Raw genomic sequence first — 18349 nt, forward strand, 5'->3', positions numbered from 1 at the left:
TCCAGAGCCTCAGGACAACAACTTTTACTATTATCACTATTAATAATTACAATATCTCAGTGATTGATTATGATATGAATTGTGTCTGTGATCAATAATAATGAATCGTCTTTACACTGTTGTTTACATTTTAACTCGTCAGATCTGACACCTGATGGTGATCAAGTGTTTCAGAGTTTGAACCAAACAAGTCAGAGAATTAACGCCAAGAGAAGTTCTGTGATTTAAAACCAAACCAGGAAACGGACATGGACCTCAGAAAGTTTAATTACAAAGTAAAGTTCATGACGGATCCATTAAGAGCTTCTCAGTATGTGTAATTGTTGGTTCTGACAGTCAGCGTGACGTCCTCTGATTGGCTGGTTGTGTGGAGTAGGTGGGACCACAGGCCTGGAGAACAAGAAGAGCTAAATGTCATTCTGCCAGTAGGGGGCGTGTTTGTCAGTGACTTGAATCGTCGTTGCTGCTTTTCTCTTTTTATTCTTATGAACATATTTTTAAATTCTAAAAAATGTATTCAAAAAAAAAATTTAAAAAATATAATCATTGTTTTCAGGTTTATGCTCGACTCCGCCCCCTGCACTCACCTGACCTCCTCGTCCAGAGAAGACGGTGGTGAGTCCGTTGTGGGCGGGGACATGTCGGAGGGGGCGGGACCCAGACTCCTTCAGCTCTGACAGGAGGCCGGGATCCGACAGCGACAGATGAGCTGCAAACAGAACCAATAAAGAAGAGTGGAGTTAAAAGTGTCATGTCTCTTTGTGGACATGTCTCTGTGGTCGTCTCTTTCTGGTTGTGTCCCTGTGGTCGTCTCTTTCTGGTTGTGTCCCTGTGGTTGTCTCTGTGGACATGTCTCTGTGGTCGTCTCTCTTTCTGGTTGTGTCCCTGTGGTTGTCTCTGTGGTCGTCTCTCTTTCTGGTTGTGTCCCTGTGGTTGTCTCTGTGGACATGTCTCTGTGGTCGTCTCTTTCTGGTTGTGTCCCTGTGGTTGTCTCTGTGGACATGTCTCTGTGGTCGTCTCTCTTTCTGGTTGTGTCCCTGTGGTTGTCTCTGTGGACATGTCTCTGTGGTCGTCTCTTTCTGGTTGTGTCCCTGTGGTTGTCTCTGTGGACATGTCTCTGTGGTCGTCTCTTTCTGGTTGTGTCGCTGTGGTTGTCTCTGTGGACATGTCTCTGTGGTCATGTCTTGTCTCTTTGAGTGTCCACCATGAGGAGACAGACTCACCTCTCTGAATCTCTGGATTCTGCAGAAACTGACGAGGATGAGGAGACTGGGAGGATGAAGAGGACGATGAAGAGTTCATGATGACCTTTAAACAGATGTTGTCCGTCAGCAGCTGAAGTCACATCTGTCCTTCCATCACACTTTCTATTACAGGAAGTGACATCACAAGGTCAGTCTGTAAACGACCTGTCTGTCCAGCGTAAACTCACCTGAAGCGTCTCCTCGTCTTCGTCCCTCATTACGTGTGTGTGAACACAGGAACCAAAAGTCCACATCAATCATTGACGTGTCTTTATGCAGTTACCATGGAGACCAGGAAGGAGTCAGGTGGACTTTTAACCCACACGATGTCATCATCAGAGTCCGACAGTAATCAGCGGAGCTTTTATTTTTTAGAATGTGACATAAGGAAATAATCACAGTGGTAAAACATGTTTCTGAAGATCATTTGTTGACAGATGTTTAATTTACAAAACATTTCAATAAAACACAACTTTACATTATTATATAAAGTTATTCATATATTGTGGACGACAAACTGTGACTTTTAATCAGCGACTGTATATTAAATTGAGATTGTGGGGTAGAGCCGTGGTACAGAGGTCCCGCCCATACAAGCTCTTGACCAATCCTGAGTTAGTGTCGGCTGTCAATCATGACGTCTCCGCCTGTTTTTATATCATCAATAATTATTTAAACCAAACTGATCAGAAACTTGAACAAACATCAGAGAGAGAAGAACGAGCTGAAATGACAGAAACTTCTTTGACAAACATTTATTTCACGTAAATTTTATAGTTTGGTCCATGTCCCATCTGCTAACATGGAGGGTTGATGACCTGTACTGCAGCCAGACACCAGGGGGCGCTATAGCTGGAGAAGTTGCAGTCAATTTGAGAAATTGTGTGTTTTTAAATCTGCTTGTGACAGAAACTGAGAATAAATCAGGTCAGGATCCATCAAATATGAAGCAGCAGATTTCCCAGAATTCCCCTGAAGGCAAACACAGTGCGGAGGTCCCGTGTAGGTCCAGATCACCTGATGGTTCGGTACATCATGAAGTCGACTGTGGTGCATCGTGGGAACTTGCCGATAGAACTCTCCTCCACTGGAGTGTAGACTTTAATCTGCCGCATGTGAGTGTCTCTGCCGTTCTGGTGGTTGGCCAACACAGCGATCTGTATCATGAAGGTGCTGATTGGCTCGTTTGTCCTCTGACGCACACACACACACAGACACACACACACACACACACACACACACACACACACACACACACACACACACACACACACACACACACACACACACACACACAGTCAGGATTAAGCATGTTCCAACACAAAGAGGAACAAACTGATTGAAACTCATTTCCTGTCTTGTGTTTTTCACAGTTGCGGACCTGGTTGATGAGAGAGATGTGGATCCAGCCGCTCGGCTCCACCATCTCCAGCTGCTGCAGAGACAAGAGAAGAAGAAATCAGGTTCTCCCCGTCTGCTTGTTATCTAACGGCAGAAGACGCCGGTGTGTTACCCTGATCTCCTGCAGGTTGTGGAAGTTGTTGCCGACTCGGACAGAGATCTTACTGGGTGTGTAGCTCTCGTCAGATTTATAATCAGCATAAATACACAACATCTTCACCGTCGTCCTCCTCCTGAGCACAACACACACACACAAGTACAAATACACACGAGTAGAAACATAACAGGAGTGCGACTGATGTTTGGTGCCAATGACACTTATTTTTATATAAGAATACAGTTTATGGTTAAAGTGTAAAATCAAACATCAATTTCATTTGTTTATCATTTGATAACGACATCTGGATTGTATTCTTATATTGACAGTATCTGTCACTGTCAGTGATCAGATTCTCACTATTTATAATTCTGTGTTGAAATGAAATCAACGTTTGTTTGACACTGGAGTGAAAAGTCAGTCGCACATGTAGAGATGCAGATTGAACACAATCTGGTCTCTTCAGTTTTTCCAGAGCTTCAGGTCAGATAAAGATCTTTAAACATCCAGCTGGTTAATGAACCTTTGGGTCAGATCCAGATGTGCAGCTGTGCACCATGAAGACGTCCTCGTCCTGACACAACTCATCTTACCTGAACTGTATGTTGACCAGGTGAGGCTGAGATCCATCCGACTGCCAGTACGTCTCCAGGTTATCGTCTCTCAGCTGGTCCACTCCAAAACCTGCACAGAGCAACAACACTGTTTCTCTACACACACACGCACGCACACACACACGCACGCACACACACACACACACACACACACACACACACACACACATGCACACATGCACACACACACACACACACACACACACAGGGTCTGACCGGGTTTACAGGAGGAGAGAGACCACACTGCCTGGGAACCGATCTCCCGGACCGTGCCCGTCCGCTCCAGCTGCTTGGGGTCGGCCCCAGGAGGCGTTTTGCTGGGCGTGGCCATCCTCCTGTCACAGAGAAAGAAGCAAGTGGATCTGAGCCACGTTCAGAACCTCCCAGTGACACGTGGGGTTTTAAAGGAGACATATTATGGGATGGTCACTGACCGTTCAGAGACCTCCTGCTGGGGTCTTAACTCCCGAGCGTCTTCAGCAGCGTCTTCAGGATCTGACTCTGGCTCAAACTGATAGGGCAGAAACACTACGTTCTCTCCATCAGCCATGTGTCTCCATTCAGCTCTGCTGTTGCTATGGTTACGTCCAGACTTTCAGGAGCATATAATATGTCTGCTTTAAAAACAAAGGTTCAGATTCTGATCCTCAGGTGTCACTGCGGCCACGGAACACATGTGAACAGCAGAGTGATGCAGTCATTCAGCAGTTTGGTGTGGAGCTGGGTTTAGCTTTGGTTTAGCTTTAGGAGCTGGGTTTAGCTTTAGTTTAGCTTTAGGAGCTGGGTTTAGCTTTAGTTTAGCTTTAGTTTAGCTTTAGAAGCTGGGTTTAGCTTTGGTTTAGCTTTGGTTTAGCTTTAGGAGCTGGGTTTAGCTTTGGTTTAACTTTGGTTTAGCTTTGGTTAGCTTTAGGAGCTGGGTTTAGCTTTGGTTTAACTTTGGTTTAGCTTTAGTTTAGCTTTAGGAGCTGGGTTTAGCTTTGGTTTAGCTTTAGGAGCTGGGTTTAGCTTTGGTTTAGCTTTGGTTTAGCTTTGGTTTAACTTTGGTTTAGCTTTAGGAGCTGGGTTTAGCTTTGGTTTAGCTTTAGGAGCTGGGTTTAGCTTTGGTTTAGCTTTAGGAGCTAACGTTTGTCCAAAGCTCTCCAGCTTCATTCAAACTGACTGAGCGGTAAAAATCAAAGTCGAACTCACGGTGAGAGTCGTTCAAAGTCTGCGGGTTGAGACTCAGGTCATGAGACTTCCGAGCTTTGAGCTAACAAGCTAACGAGCTAACGAGCTGACATGCTACAGCTCACACTGTGGAGCGTCCGAGGAGTCGCATCCTGATGTCGTCATCGGAGCCGGCGCGCACTTTGTGCGTGGGCGCCGCCATGTTTGGCGCCGGCTCCAGGAGACGAACACGTTGCTGCGGAGAAGAAGTTTCTCTGCGGGTTCTTTCTCTGCTGACGTCGCTTCTTGTCGGACTCTTTCGAGCGGAGGAACCGGAGCCGAACAGCGGTGAGTGTCGGACTCTTCCTCCCGGATTCCATCGCCTCTTTTCGGCCTCGTTCCGCCAAATGTACGATGTTGAGCAGCTGTCACAGAGCGGGGCCTCCGCGGCTAACGTGAAGCTAACGGTTAGCTCCTCTGTCTTAGCCTCGTAGTTCACGGTTCAGTTAAACCGCAGCGTGATCATACATGTGATCATACATGTGATCATACATGTGATCATACATGTGATCATACATGTGATCATACATGTGATCATACATGACAGTTCTAACATGTATGTTTATGTGAACACAGCTGTTGTCAGACGGGCCGTGACTACACTGTGTTTCTCTGGATGCTGCGCCACATTCCCTTCACTTACCGTGTTACACAAGTGTTACACACAACACAACACAGGTGTTACACACAACACAAGTGATACAAACAACACAACACAGGTGTTACACACAACACAACACAGGTGCTACACACAACACAGGTGTTACACACAACACAAGCGTTACACACAACACAACACAGGTGTTACACACAACACAGGTGTTACATAAAACACAACACAGGTGTTACACACAACACAGGTGTTACACACAACACAACACAGGTGTTACACACAACACAAGTGATACAAACAACACAACACAGGTGTTACACACTGAAAGTACACGAGGATCGTTTCTGTCGGTCTCTGGGATCAGTCCGTGGATTCGTGATGGACTCACACGTATCAGCAGGTAATTGTCGGGACGTCACACAACGACTCTGAATGAGTCTGAAGGAACGTGAGTGAAATCTTTAGAATCCAGTTTGGACACGTGTTGGATAGAAACCTTCTTGGACCAGAGCGCCGCCTCAGACCGGAGGTCACGATGGGTCGCAGCTGGGATCCAGTGAAACGGCATTAAAGCCTTAAATGATGAAGTGCGGTGAGGGGCAGGAAGAGAGCTGCTGGAGTGTGGAGGCTTTTGTTAAACGCTCATGAATGTGTTGCTTCAGCACAGTTGTTGTCTGTCTGAATTCAGCTGTGACACACAGTCATTTACTCCTCCAGACTTTCTCTCCATCACAGTCCATCGTTTCTCTTTTGTCTGTTTCGGCTCCTCAGGTGCCAGCGTCCCTCGGCCCAGCCCTCCACCATGGCGGATAAAAACACCAGGATTGCCATCGTCAGCCATGACAAATGTAAACCGAAGAAATGCCGCCAGGAGTGCAAGAAGAGCTGCCCCGTGGTCCGAATGGGTGAGTGTTAGCTCTTTAATACGACGATGAATGAGCCGAGTTATTCTTAACATGAGCTGCTCTTCACGTGTGTTCTCAGGTAAGCTGTGCATCGAGGTGACGCCACAGAGTAAGATCGTGTGGATCTCCGAGTCTCTGTGTATCGGCTGCGGTATCTGCATCAAGGTAAAGGCGTGTTTGTGTCGGAGGGCTCGGTCACACGAGGTGACTGTGACAGACAACACCTTTTATTTTGAAGGGTTTCTACAGATCAGTGTTTGTTTGTATTGTGTTGTTGTTGAGTGTCTTCTGTGGATGTTGTGTGGTTATTCTGACGTCGGTGTGTTTTTGTAGAAATGTCCTTTTGGAGCGCTGTCGATCGTCAACCTGCCCAGCAACCTGGAGAAGGAAACCACACACAGATACTGCGCCAACTCCTTCAAACTGCACCGGTACGCTGCTGCTTTAACCTCCACACGTGAGAGACGTGATTTTCTCTGTATGATGAGAAACATGTTAGGAATAGAAAAATGGAATGAAAACATTCACGAGTCCTGGACATAAACAGAACTGATCTGACACCAGTGAATATTAACTTGTATGAGTGTTACTGACTCTATCATGTTGTTTGAACTGATTCTCACAATAAAAAACAGAACATCTCAAAACTTTGAAAAGGACGTGAGTCTTCCAGGACGTGTCCCCGTTTTACTAGTTAAGTTCCGGCGTCAAATATCAAACTGCTCACATGTTCACTTTGACCGATGCTCGAGCACAGGAAATCATCAGCTGCAGAAACCTGTGGTAGAACTGACCGGCTGCTGTTACAGAGCGAAGAAGAAGGGATTTCTGGGAAAATTAAATGTTGTGAAAAGACGTGTCATCAGATCAGTTCATAGATTTACTGACGTCCGAACGCTTCAGCTCCGTTTTAACAAGATTTATTTTGTGTTTATCTCGACAAGAAACAAGATCATGAAGATTTATTATGACAAGTGGAAGGAGTTTTATTTAAACAGGAGTTTTTTATTTAAACAGGAGTTTTATTTAAACAGGAGTTTTTATTTAAACAGGAGTTTTTATTTAAACAGGAGTTTTTATTTAAACAGGAGTTTTATTTAAACAGGAGTTTTTATTTTCTGCAGTTTTTGATCACTTATTGTGTCTCTCTCTGTCTCTCTCTGTCTGTCTCTCTCTCTCTCTGTCTGTCTCTCTCTCTCTCCCCCTCTCTCTCTCTCTCTTTGTGTGTGTGTCTCTCCTCCCCCCAGGCTGCCTATCCCCAGACCTGGTGAGGTTCTGGGTCTTGTGGGGACCAACGGTATCGGGAAATCCACAGCTCTGAAGATTCTGGCTGGAAAACAGAAACCCAACCTGGGGAAGTACGATGTGAGTCACACACACAGACACACACACACACACACACACTCACACACACACACACACACACACATGTTACTGATGTGAGTCACACACACACACACACACACACACACACACACTCACACACACACACACATATGTTACTGATGTGATACACACAAACACACACGTTACTGATGTGAGTCACACACACACATGTTACTGATGTGAATCACACAGACACACACACGTTACTAATGTGAGTCACACAGACACAGACACACACATGTTACTGATGTGAGTCACACACACACACACACACACACACATGTTACTGATGTGAATCACACAGACACACACACACGTTACTGATGTGAGTCACACACACACACACACACGTTACTGATGTGAATCACACAGACACACACTCATGTTACTGATGTGAGTCACACACACACACACACACACACACACACACACACACACACACATGTTACTGATGTGAATCACACAGACACACACTCATGTTACTGATGTGAGTCACACACACACAGACACACACTCATGTTACTGATGTGAGTCACACACACACAGACACACACTCATGTTACTGATGTGAGTCACACACACACACACACACACACACACACATGTTACTGATGTGAATCACACAGACACACACTCATGTTACTGATGTGAGTCACACACACACAGACACACACTCATGTTACTGATGTGAATCACACAGACACACACTCATGTTACTGATGTGAGTCACACACACACAGACACACACATGTTACTGATGTGAATCACACAGACACACACTCATGTTACTGATGTGAGTCACACACACACACACACACACACACACACATGTTACTGATGTGAATCACACAGACACACACTCATGTTACTGATGTGAGTCACACACACACAGACACACACTCATGTTACTGATGTGAGTCACACAGACACACACTCATGTTACTGATGTGAGTCACACACACACACACACACACATGTTACTGATGTGAATCACACAGACACACACTCATGTTACTGATGTGAGTCACACACACACAGACACACACTCATGTTACTGATAGATGGAAACGTTGAGCTGCGTTTGTCGCTGTGCGGATGAGATAAGATGTGGGCGGAGCTTCTCTCCTGTCAGATCCAAACCCAGAGTCCAGCTCGTTTCCTCTCCCTCCGTCCAGAAAGACTTCTCCAGCCTGACTGTCGTGACTCGTCAACCAGGAGCGGCACAATACAAAAACAATAACACTTGTCTTCTACTCGGCTCAACTCTATTTCTTTTGTTCGTATTCTGTTCTAGTCTATTTTATTGTTCTTTTTTTATTTGAGTAAGTTAGTATGAGTGTCTATTAAGAATCTTTATTTGTGTTGATGCAGTAAATTAGAACCAGAATCATTAAAGAATAAAATATAAAAGAAATTCAATGATTTGGAAAAAAGACTCAGTTTGTTCATGAGCCTCATTTTTGTGTCGACTGGAATCTAAATCAGTATTTTCACTTTTGATTAATTATCTCGGCACAAATGGAACTCAAATGTTTTCACGTCTCACTAACACTTGTCATTCGTATGTTCCGCCTGTGGAGCTGAGTCTGACCCAAACTTTTTTATCCTCCAGTTCAAGTGAACGTTTTCAGCTTTAAGGTCAAATGATCTGTTACGAAGCTTCAGGTCGAATTTATCCTCAGTGAAAAGGTCCTGTCCTGAAAAGATCAAAGATGTGAAACACATGAAGTTCAAGTACATGAAGTTCAAGTACATGTGTGTTTCATGAGTTTTCTACATTATTCAGATCTTGATTTCTGTCTGACACTAACATACATGATAATCTGCAGCTGCGTCATGTGTTCGTATGTGGCTGAGCATCGATCGAATCCATTTGTGTGGATGTTTTTTTCCCAGAATCCTCCAGACTGGCAGGAGATCTTGACGTACTTCAGAGGATCCGAGCTGCAGAACTACTTCACCAAAATCCTGGAGGACGACCTGCGGGCCATCGTCAAGCCGCAGTACGTCGACCAGATCCCGAAGACCGTCAAGGTAACGAGGAACTTCAGTGGGGGGGGGGGTCAGACCAGTAAGGGGTGGGTGTAATTTTTCATCTCTACCTCCAGGGGTCAGTAGGAGCCATCCTGAGCAGGAAAGACGACACAGACACACAAACCATCGTCTGTGCTCAGCTCGGTAACACACACACACACACACACACTCTCAAATGATTGAATATCTGTGTGTTAATAATATTAATGTCTTCTTCATACTTTATAACCACAACAGTGGCTGAGCAGAAAGTTTAACTCGACACATCCAAAAAAAAAATGTCCAAAGCAAAGTGTTTGTGATAAAGACGTTTGAGAAGGTACATGAAGAGTCGAAGGATTCTACCTCGAGGACGTGTGTTCACACGGCAACACAAAGACGTCATGTCAGTCATGGCTCACGTGTGATTTAATGTGTTTACATTAACTGACTTGTTGCCGGGCAGATCTGAGTCACCTGCGGGAGAGGAACGTGGAGGATCTGTCCGGAGGTGAGCTGCAGAGGTTCGCCTGCGCAGTCGTCTGCATCCAGAGGGCCGACATGTGAGGAAACCACACACACACACACACACACACACACACACACACACACACACACACTGACGGTGTCTCCCGTGTCTCTGCTGCAGTTTCATGTTTGATGAACCGTCCAGTTACCTGGATGTGAAACAGAGGCTGAAGGCCGCCATCACCATCCGCTCGCTCATCACCCCCGACAGGTAACTCTCGTGGTTAAAGGACCGGACGTGTTTCTACTTCATGGTCATGTGATCTGACAGCGTTTGTAATTATTGTTAAGAACGTTGTGAACGTGTGTCAGGTATATCATCGTGGTGGAACATGACCTGAGTGTGTTGGACTACCTGTCTGACTTTATCTGCTGTCTCTACGGAGTCCCCAGCGCCTACGGTGTCGTCACCATGCCCTTCAGCGTGCGAGAGGGTAACACACACACACACACACACACACACTCTCACACACACTCTCACACACACACTCACACACACACAGTGAACGGAGGGTCTCTTCCACTGCTTGGGCTCATTTCATTCGTTCTCCTCCCTCCATCCTGCAGGTATCAACATCTTCCTGGATGGTTACGTTCCCACGGAGAACCTCAGGTTTCGTGAAACCTCATTGGTCTTCAAAGTGGCTGAGACAGCCAATGAGGAGGAGGTGAAGAGACTCCGGCACTACCAGGTCCGTCATCACAGGGTTTCTTCTCTTCTTCTCTTCTGGTTCTATTGTAGATGTTAGAGGTCAGATTTGTCTTCACGAGAACGAGAACCAGTTTCACGTTTGTTCTCTGGTTTATAAATGATTCAGTGGTGGAGACGTTCGGATCCTGCCCTGTTTGATTTCTTGGTGTGATTGGGTTTCAGTATCCAGACATGTCCAAGAAGATGGGCGAGTTCATGTTGGACATTAAAGGAGGAGAGTTCACAGACTCTGAGATCATGGTGATGCTCGGAGAGAACGGTACGTTTGTCTTCTTCATGACGAACACAGCTCCTCTGGTTCTTCACTGATGTTCAGTCTGATGTCGTCCAACACGTCGTCCACAACAACATGTCATTAGTTCTGTCACGGCCTGTCCAAGTTATCTGGGGATCTGTTGTCCTGCTGACAGAGAGACAGACAGAGAGAGAGACAGAAAGAAAGAGAGACACAGACAGGCAGAGAGGCAGGCAGGAAGAAAGAGAGACAGACAGACAGATGGACAGACAGACAGATGGACACAGACAGAAAGAGAGAGAGACACAGACAGACAGAGAGACAGAAAGAAAGAGAGACAGAGAGGCAGGCAGACAGATGGACACAGAGAGAGAGGCAGGCAGACAGATGGACACAGAGAGAGAGACAGGCAGAAAGAAAGAGAGACAGACAGACGGAACAAGGGGGAAAAAAGTGGAGGTTGTGAAAATGTGTGTATTTGTGTGCAGGCACAGGAAAAACGACCTTCATCAGGATGTTGGCTGGAGGACTCAAACCTGACGAAGGAGGTCAGTGTCTCCCCCCCCCCTCTCTCTCTCTCACACACTCTGACCTGCTCTCTCTCTCTCTCTCTCTCTCACTCTCTGACCTGCTCTCTCTCTCTCTCTCTCTCTCTGACCTGCTCTCTCTCTCTCTCTCTCTCTCTCTCTCACTCTCTGACCTGCTCTCTCTCTCTCTCTCTCTCACTCTCTGACCTGCTCTCTCTCTCTCACTCTCTCTCTCTCTCACACACTCTCTGACCTGCTCTCTCTCTCTCTCTCTCACTCTCTGACCTGCTCTCTCTCTCTCTCTCTCTCACTCTCTGACCTGCTCTCTCTCTCTCTCTCTCTCTCTCTCACACACACACTCTGACCTGCTCTCTCTCTCTCACTCTCTCTCTCTCTCACACACTCTCTGACCTGCTCTCTCTCTCTCTCTCACACACTCTGACCTGCTCTCTCTCTCTCTCTCTCTCTCTCTCTCTCTCTCACACACACTCTCTGACCTGCTCTCTCTCTTTCAGGTGATGTTCCCACCCTCCTCGTCAGCTACAAGCCTCAAACCATCAGCCCCAAGTTTAAGGTTTGTTTCATCAGCAGCTAAAATCATTAAAACTATAACGTCAGTGAGAGTAATGAATATATCGACTCGATGTATTCAAGATACTCGATGTATTCAATAATGTATTTAATATACTCGATGTATTCAATAATGTATTTAATATACTCGATGTATTCAATAATGTATTTAATATACTCGATGTATTCAATAATGTATTTAATATACTCGATGTATTTAATATACTCGATGTATTGCGGCTCACACCACTTGTGTACATCGCGACCATCGAGTAAACATTTTCACATGAAAGAGAGAAAGAAAGTGAAGAGTCACAGCGAGTTGACGAGAGTTCCGAGACGGTTTGTTCTTTGTAAACATTGAACTGAAAGAATTAGTTTACAAATGATGAACGTGAGCTTTCCCCAGTGAACTACAGGAAAACAGAGAACTGGTCAGAGACGTTAGTGTCCCACTAACGTCTCCTTTCTCTCTTTTGTACTGACCAACATGTCGACCAGCAGCCGGAGGCATTAATATTATTTTAGATTTCTTTATTCAACTTGTACATGTTGCTTTTATTTTTGTTAGTTTCTTTAAGTTTATTCTGTGTGTGTGTGTGTGTGTGTGTGTGTGTGTGTGTGTGTGTGTGTGTGTAGGGCAGCGTCCGTGCTCTGCTGCACGAGAAGATCAGAGACGCTTACACTCACCCTCAGTTCATCACAGACGTCATGAAGCCGCTGCAGATCGAGAGCATCATCGATCAGGACGTGAGAAAATGTTTCACTGTCAGAGGTCAAAGGTCACAGTGACCTCATGACTCACTTCTGAAGCTCAGATGTTTCAGATTATAAATCATTAATTCTTGTTTATAAACAAATGATTATTTCTGATTGACTGACTGGACCTCCCCCTCCCCCTCCCCCTCCCCTCCCCCCTCAGGTGCAGAACCTGTCTGGTGGCGAGCTGCAGCGAGTCGCTCTCACTCTGTGTTTGGGGAAACCTGCTGATGTTTATCTGATTGACGAGCCGTCGGCGTACCTGGACTCTGAGCAGAGGTTGATGGCCGCCAGAGTCATCAAGAGGTCACACGCTACTTTACCCAGAATTCTACAGCAAAAGAAACGTTGTGAAGCTGTTTCCTGTTTGAATCTTCCTTCACGTTCCTTCATGTCCGACCCGTGTGCAGGTACATCCTCCACGCCAAGAAGACTGCGTTCGTCGTGGAGCACGACTTCATCATGGCGACTTACCTGGCCGACAGAGTCATCGTGTTCGACGGTATTCCCTCCAGGCAGACCGCCGCCAACACGTAAGACGAGAAAAGACATTTTTAAAAACACTCAAACGTTAAACTGTGTATTTCAATGCGTTTCTCTTGGTCAGGCCTCAGGGTCTGTTGGCGGGAATGAACCGTTTCCTGTCGCTGCTGGAAATCACGTTCAGACGAGACCCGAACAACTTCAGACCACGGATCAACAAACTCAACTCCATCAAGGTGTTTGATTCAACTTTGATTCATAGACGATCAGAGATTTATTTTAGTTTCAGCAAATCAACATCAAGCTGCTGTTTCTATGACGATGTGCTTCTCGTGATTTCAAGCTGTTGATCGCTCGGACCGTTTCGTCTTGTTTCTCTCAGGACACTGAACAGAAGAAGAGCGGAAACTATTTCTTCCTTGACGACTGAGACGACTTCCTGTGTGACCAAGCGACTTCCTGTAGGGGCCCCTTCTTCATTCGGGCTGCGTTCAATAAACAACAAATATGTTTAAAACCATGAGAAACAGAAACTTCAGCCTCAATGGGCTCGGCTGCGTTCAGCGGTGTTAAACCGTGATCATGTCCCGTGTCCGTCAGCCTGAACTCACTGAATTTCATCCAGTTACATTGTGGAACAGTAAGCAGCCAATTTGAACTCATTTACAACACATGGTAATAAACGACTTTATTCCACCACAGCCTCTGACCTCGTTTCTTATTTCTGTGTAAGAGCTGAAATGTTTCGTCTTCATGTGCGAAACAAAAGTGAAACATCGAAGTTATATAAAAAACACATATATGTATGTGTAGATATATATCTCCACCTGTCTCTGCCTCTCTTTGTCTTTCCGTCTGTCTCACTCGTCGGTCGTTCAGGATGGAGGTGGCAGCTCTCTCTCTCTCGCTCTCTTTATTTCTCTGTAAGTAACTCAATGATTTTTAATTTGAAAATTTAATAATAAGTTTGCGTTTAAATATATATATATATATATGTACACAGAGATTTCCTACAATCGTGTACTTTCAGTTCGTGTGAGCCTCAGCTCCAGGAACTGATGGTTTCACTTGGTGCAGTTTAAAGACTCCGAACAATGAAAAACTAGATTTTAAAGCAAAGAAAATACTGGATAAATGTAAAACATGATACTTGTGAGTATACATGTATGTACTTCAATAGTTGAAAGGCTGAACCGTTACATACATGTTAAGTTGCCCACGTACTTTTTTACGCACTGAATATTTTCGAATCAAATACATTTAAATCATAAATGTAAATAATAATAAATAAAACTTGAAATAATAAAGTGTGATGATGTCAGAACAAATACAAAAGTGTGTTTTTGTATTTTCTCTCAGATTTCCCTGTGAGTTCTTTGGATTCCTCTGATGCACGAGGTAAAACTTCCCTTGAGTTAGTTTGTCAGAGTGTTAACGTGGTTTTACTGAACGTCTGCGTCTCTCCTCAGTGTCGGTGTCTCCGGACAAATCCCAGTTTTTTAAATACGACAGTTTCTCTGTGAGCTGTGAGCACGACGAAGACGAGTGGACGGTGATGAAGAGGACGGACGATGGAGAAGTTTGTCTCAGACATCGTTGTTAAAATAATATTATATATAATAATACATCTGTGTGGTTTACATCAAGCTGCAGTTCCTCCTCTGTCCTGCAGGTGTGCCCCTGTCCCTCCCCCTGCTTCATCACTGCAGCTTTTCCCGCCACAGACAGCGGCGTGTACTGGTGCCAACGTGACGTCAGGAGCAGCCGCGTCAACGTCACCATCACCGTCACCGGTATGACGTCATCAGTCACGACAACAATGATCGTTCATTTTAAAAACTTAAAATGGACAAGTCGAAAAGTTTGGTTGTTTATTCATCACATCGAAAATGAATTGTAATATTCTTTAATATTTATTTTATAAAAACTACTTTGACTATTTTCTGAGGTTTGAAAAAAAGACGATTCTAAATAATCCTGAATTATTAAGATGAGACAGTTTGAACAGGAAGTCGTTTCATCATGTTTCATTTCCGTGTTTGGTTTTGAAACTTTAAGATTTAAAAGGAATGAAACTCGACCGTTAACATTAAATCATAGAACACTCGATAGATGTATGATGAAGTAAAAGTAGTGTCATGTGATGAACACGTGTGTCTCAGCTGGACCTGTGATTCTGGAGAGTCCAGTACTTCCTGTGACGGAGGGAGAGGACGTGACGTTGTCCTGCAGAAGCTCAGCTGTGACGTCTGAAGCTCGTTTCTATAAAGACGACGTCCACGTCACCAGCAGCTGCACAAGAAACTTCAGCATCCGCCACGTGTCCGCGTCTCATCAAGGTCAATACAAGTGCAGCGTGTCTGGATCAGAGTCGGCCTCCAGCTGGCTCACTGTCACAGGTACTACACAATATAATATAGTACTACACAATACTACACAATAGAATATAATACTACACAGTACTACACAGTACTACACAATATAATATATATCAGAGTCGGCCTCCAGTTGGCTCACTGTCACAGGTACTACACAATATAATATAATACTACACAGTACTACACAGTACTACACAATATAATATAGTACTACACAATACTACACAATAGAATATAATACTACACAGTACTACACAGTACTACACAATATAATATATATCAGAGTCGGCCTCCAGCTGGCTCACTGTCACAGGTACTACACAGTACTACACAATACTACACAGTACTACACAATAGAATATAATACTACACAGTACTACACAATAGAATATAATACTACACAGTACTACACAATATAATATAATATAATACTGCAGAATATGATATTATATCCATCAGAGTGCAGTAGCCATCGTAGAAAGGAGCCGAGGTGTAAAGGATCCCGCCCACAAGCTCGACCAATCCTGAGTCAGCGTCAGCTGTCAATCAAGATGTTTTTCTGTAACTGATCAGAAAGTTGAAGAAAACTTGAACGAGCTGAAACGACAGAAACGTTTATTTAACGTTTGAGCTTTTAATTTGTTCCATGTCCCATCTGCTAACATGGAGGAGGTTTCTAAGGTTATAAGCTATGCTGCAGCCGGCCACCAGGGGGAGAAACATGATTTGGCCTCACTTATTGGAGCCATCATGTCGTCCATCTTTATTTAAGTGTGTTTCTGTTTGCAGCGCCACCTGCAGGCCGGCATCCTCCAGCCCCCCCGCTGTCTGTGCCCCCCCTCCTGATGGTGGGAACCCTTTATCTGCTGTGCACCGTTTTACTGGGACTGGTTTACAGGGACAGGAAGAGAGGAGAGCGACGCCTCAAACCATCAGACGTTACAGTGCAGCGAGCCAATGAGAGAGGAGCACCAGCTGATGATGTCATCGTATGACACTGACGTTACCACAGAAACACCTTCAACATGCGTGTTCCTCTCTGATGGCATTTTATTCTCTTAATGTTTCTCATGTTATAAACAAATATTTTCATTTGACCATTAGCTTAATTAGACTGGAATTTCAAAATAAAATCCTGTGATGAAGCCGAGTGTGATTGTTTCCTGCTGTTATGAACAAAGTTAAACATAAAGTTATAAAAGTTTAGAGATAAAACATCATAACACTGTAAAATTACTGTATTATATAAATACTATATAATAATATAATAGCAACATAAATAATGATAAAAGCCCAAACGAATTTTAGTAAAATATTAAATATAAACTCACATATAAAAACAAAATTGATATATGTTGTATATCATCAGGTGTTGTTTATAACTTAAATCTACTTTAATAAATACCTGAAGATATATGTTGTATATCATATCACAGGTATTTATTAAAGTAGATGACATATCATTGTATATGTGAATATATGTATATATGTATATATATGTATATATAACTGTTCACACCTTTAACACAGTTTCCTGTCATTAAAACTTTCACTTCCTGTTTCAACAGGAAACTTCGAACCTCGTTCTTCATCTCTGCTCCTTTGTAGTTTTGTTGAATTTGACTTTTCTCTTTTAATCTGAATATTTATGTATGTACTTAAACTTTTGGTAATATTTGTAAAAAAATATAGTTTTTCATATTTTACTCTCTCTCTCTGTCTGTCTGTGTGTGTGTGTGTGTGTGTGTCTGTGTGTCTGTGTGTGTGTGTGTGTGTGTGTGTGTCTGTCTGTGTGTGTGTGTGTGTGTGTGTGTGTGTGTGTATGTGTCTGTGTGTGTGTGTCTGTGTGTGTGTGTGTGTCTGTGTGTGTGTGTGTGTGTGTGTGTGTGTGTGTGTCTGTGTGTGTGTGTGTGTGTGTGTGTGTGTGTGTGTCTGTCTGTCTGTCTGTGTGTGTGTGTGTGTGTGTGTGTCTGTGTGTGTGTGTGTGTGTGTGTGTGTGTATGTGTCTGTGTGTGTGTGTCTGTGTGTGTGTGTGTGTGTGTGTGTCTGTGTGTGTGTGTGTGTGTCTGTGTCTGTGTCTGTGTGTGTGTGTCTGTGTGTGTGTGTGTGTGTGTCTGTGTCTGTGTGTGTGTGTGTCTGTGTGTGTGTGTGTGTGTGTGTCCGCCCCTCTGGTCTCCACAGGCGGAAACATCGAGCATCAATCAGAAAACACTTCTGGGTTTGTTCGATTTAGAATAAGGAGAAGAAGAAGAAGGTGCACACACACACACACACACACACACACACACACACACACTCAAATTGGACAAATATTAATTATCTTCATGTAGAATTTCATGTTCAACGTCAACATCTGAATTTTAAATAAAAAATCTCACATTTACTGAAATCTGAAAAAAGCTCCTGTTTGTGAACCTGAACCATGAAATGATTTATTAGAAATGAACAATTGAGCTTGTTCTACAAAGTTCATCGTCCTGTTCCTGAGCAGAACTTTATATAAACACATTTTAATATAACGAGGAAGTCAGCCACACTTTTATACTTACAGTATATACATGGATCTATGTTGTCATGTACGTGCATCTATCACTAGGTGGTGCTGTTCGTCCACACTGACCCCTTCAGTCCAGTTTGAGAATTTCACTTCATCTTAAAACAAAATAAATCAGAAATCA

The 18349-nt window shown here is 44.1% G+C and overlaps 3 protein-coding genes across 8 annotated transcripts; 2 read left to right on the top strand and 1 right to left on the bottom strand.

Annotated features, from left to right (window-relative positions):
• Positions 1-1984: 1984 nt before the first annotated feature.
• On the bottom strand, positions 1985-4697 carry anapc10 (anaphase promoting complex subunit 10). Of its 6 annotated transcripts, none has more exons than XM_069518918.1 (7): positions 4545-4697; positions 3791-3970; positions 3573-3691; positions 3336-3426; positions 2758-2878; positions 2626-2676; positions 1985-2437 (listed from the first exon to the last, which is right to left on the bottom strand). In XM_069518918.1, the coding sequence occupies exons 2-7, from the start codon at positions 3904-3906 to the stop codon at positions 2258-2260; spliced, it is 678 nt and encodes a 225-aa protein (XP_069375019.1). In that variant the 5' UTR covers positions 3907-3970; positions 4545-4697; the 3' UTR covers positions 1985-2257. The 6 variants fall into 6 exon arrangements, with proteins under 6 accessions (XP_069375019.1, XP_069375017.1, XP_069375020.1 ...); XM_069518916.1 differs by having other exon boundaries at positions 2626-2679; positions 4545-4694; XM_069518919.1 differs by having other exon boundaries at positions 3791-3973; positions 4545-4686.
• A 1-nt stretch (position 4698) lies between these two features.
• abce1 (ATP-binding cassette, sub-family E (OABP), member 1) lies at positions 4699-13989 on the top strand. Its single transcript, XM_069518912.1, has 19 exons — positions 4699-4850; positions 5947-6080; positions 6160-6245; positions 6414-6511; positions 7328-7445; positions 9363-9500; positions 9575-9644; positions 9946-10042; positions 10129-10218; positions 10320-10441; positions 10575-10699; positions 10882-10978; positions 11443-11502; positions 11997-12055; positions 12691-12801; positions 12974-13116; positions 13221-13343; positions 13418-13529; positions 13676-13989. Exons 2-19 carry the CDS (start codon positions 5978-5980, stop codon positions 13721-13723), a joined length of 1800 nt encoding a protein of 599 aa, XP_069375013.1. The 5' UTR covers positions 4699-4850; positions 5947-5977; the 3' UTR covers positions 13724-13989.
• A 109-nt stretch (positions 13990-14098) lies between these two features.
• Positions 14099-16816, top strand: LOC109641668 (low affinity immunoglobulin gamma Fc region receptor II-like). Its single transcript, XM_020106191.2, has 6 exons — positions 14099-14216; positions 14653-14691; positions 14763-14872; positions 14966-15086; positions 15456-15692; positions 16461-16816. The coding sequence occupies exons 1-6, from the start codon at positions 14099-14101 to the stop codon at positions 16664-16666; spliced, it is 831 nt and encodes a 276-aa protein (XP_019961750.2). The 3' UTR covers positions 16667-16816.
• Positions 16817-18349: the final 1533 nt, after the last annotated feature.

Source organism: Paralichthys olivaceus, chromosome 22, assembly GCF_024713975.1.
Source record: "Paralichthys olivaceus isolate ysfri-2021 chromosome 22, ASM2471397v2, whole genome shotgun sequence".
Classification (NCBI taxonomy): Eukaryota; Metazoa; Chordata; class Actinopteri; order Pleuronectiformes; family Paralichthyidae; genus Paralichthys; species Paralichthys olivaceus.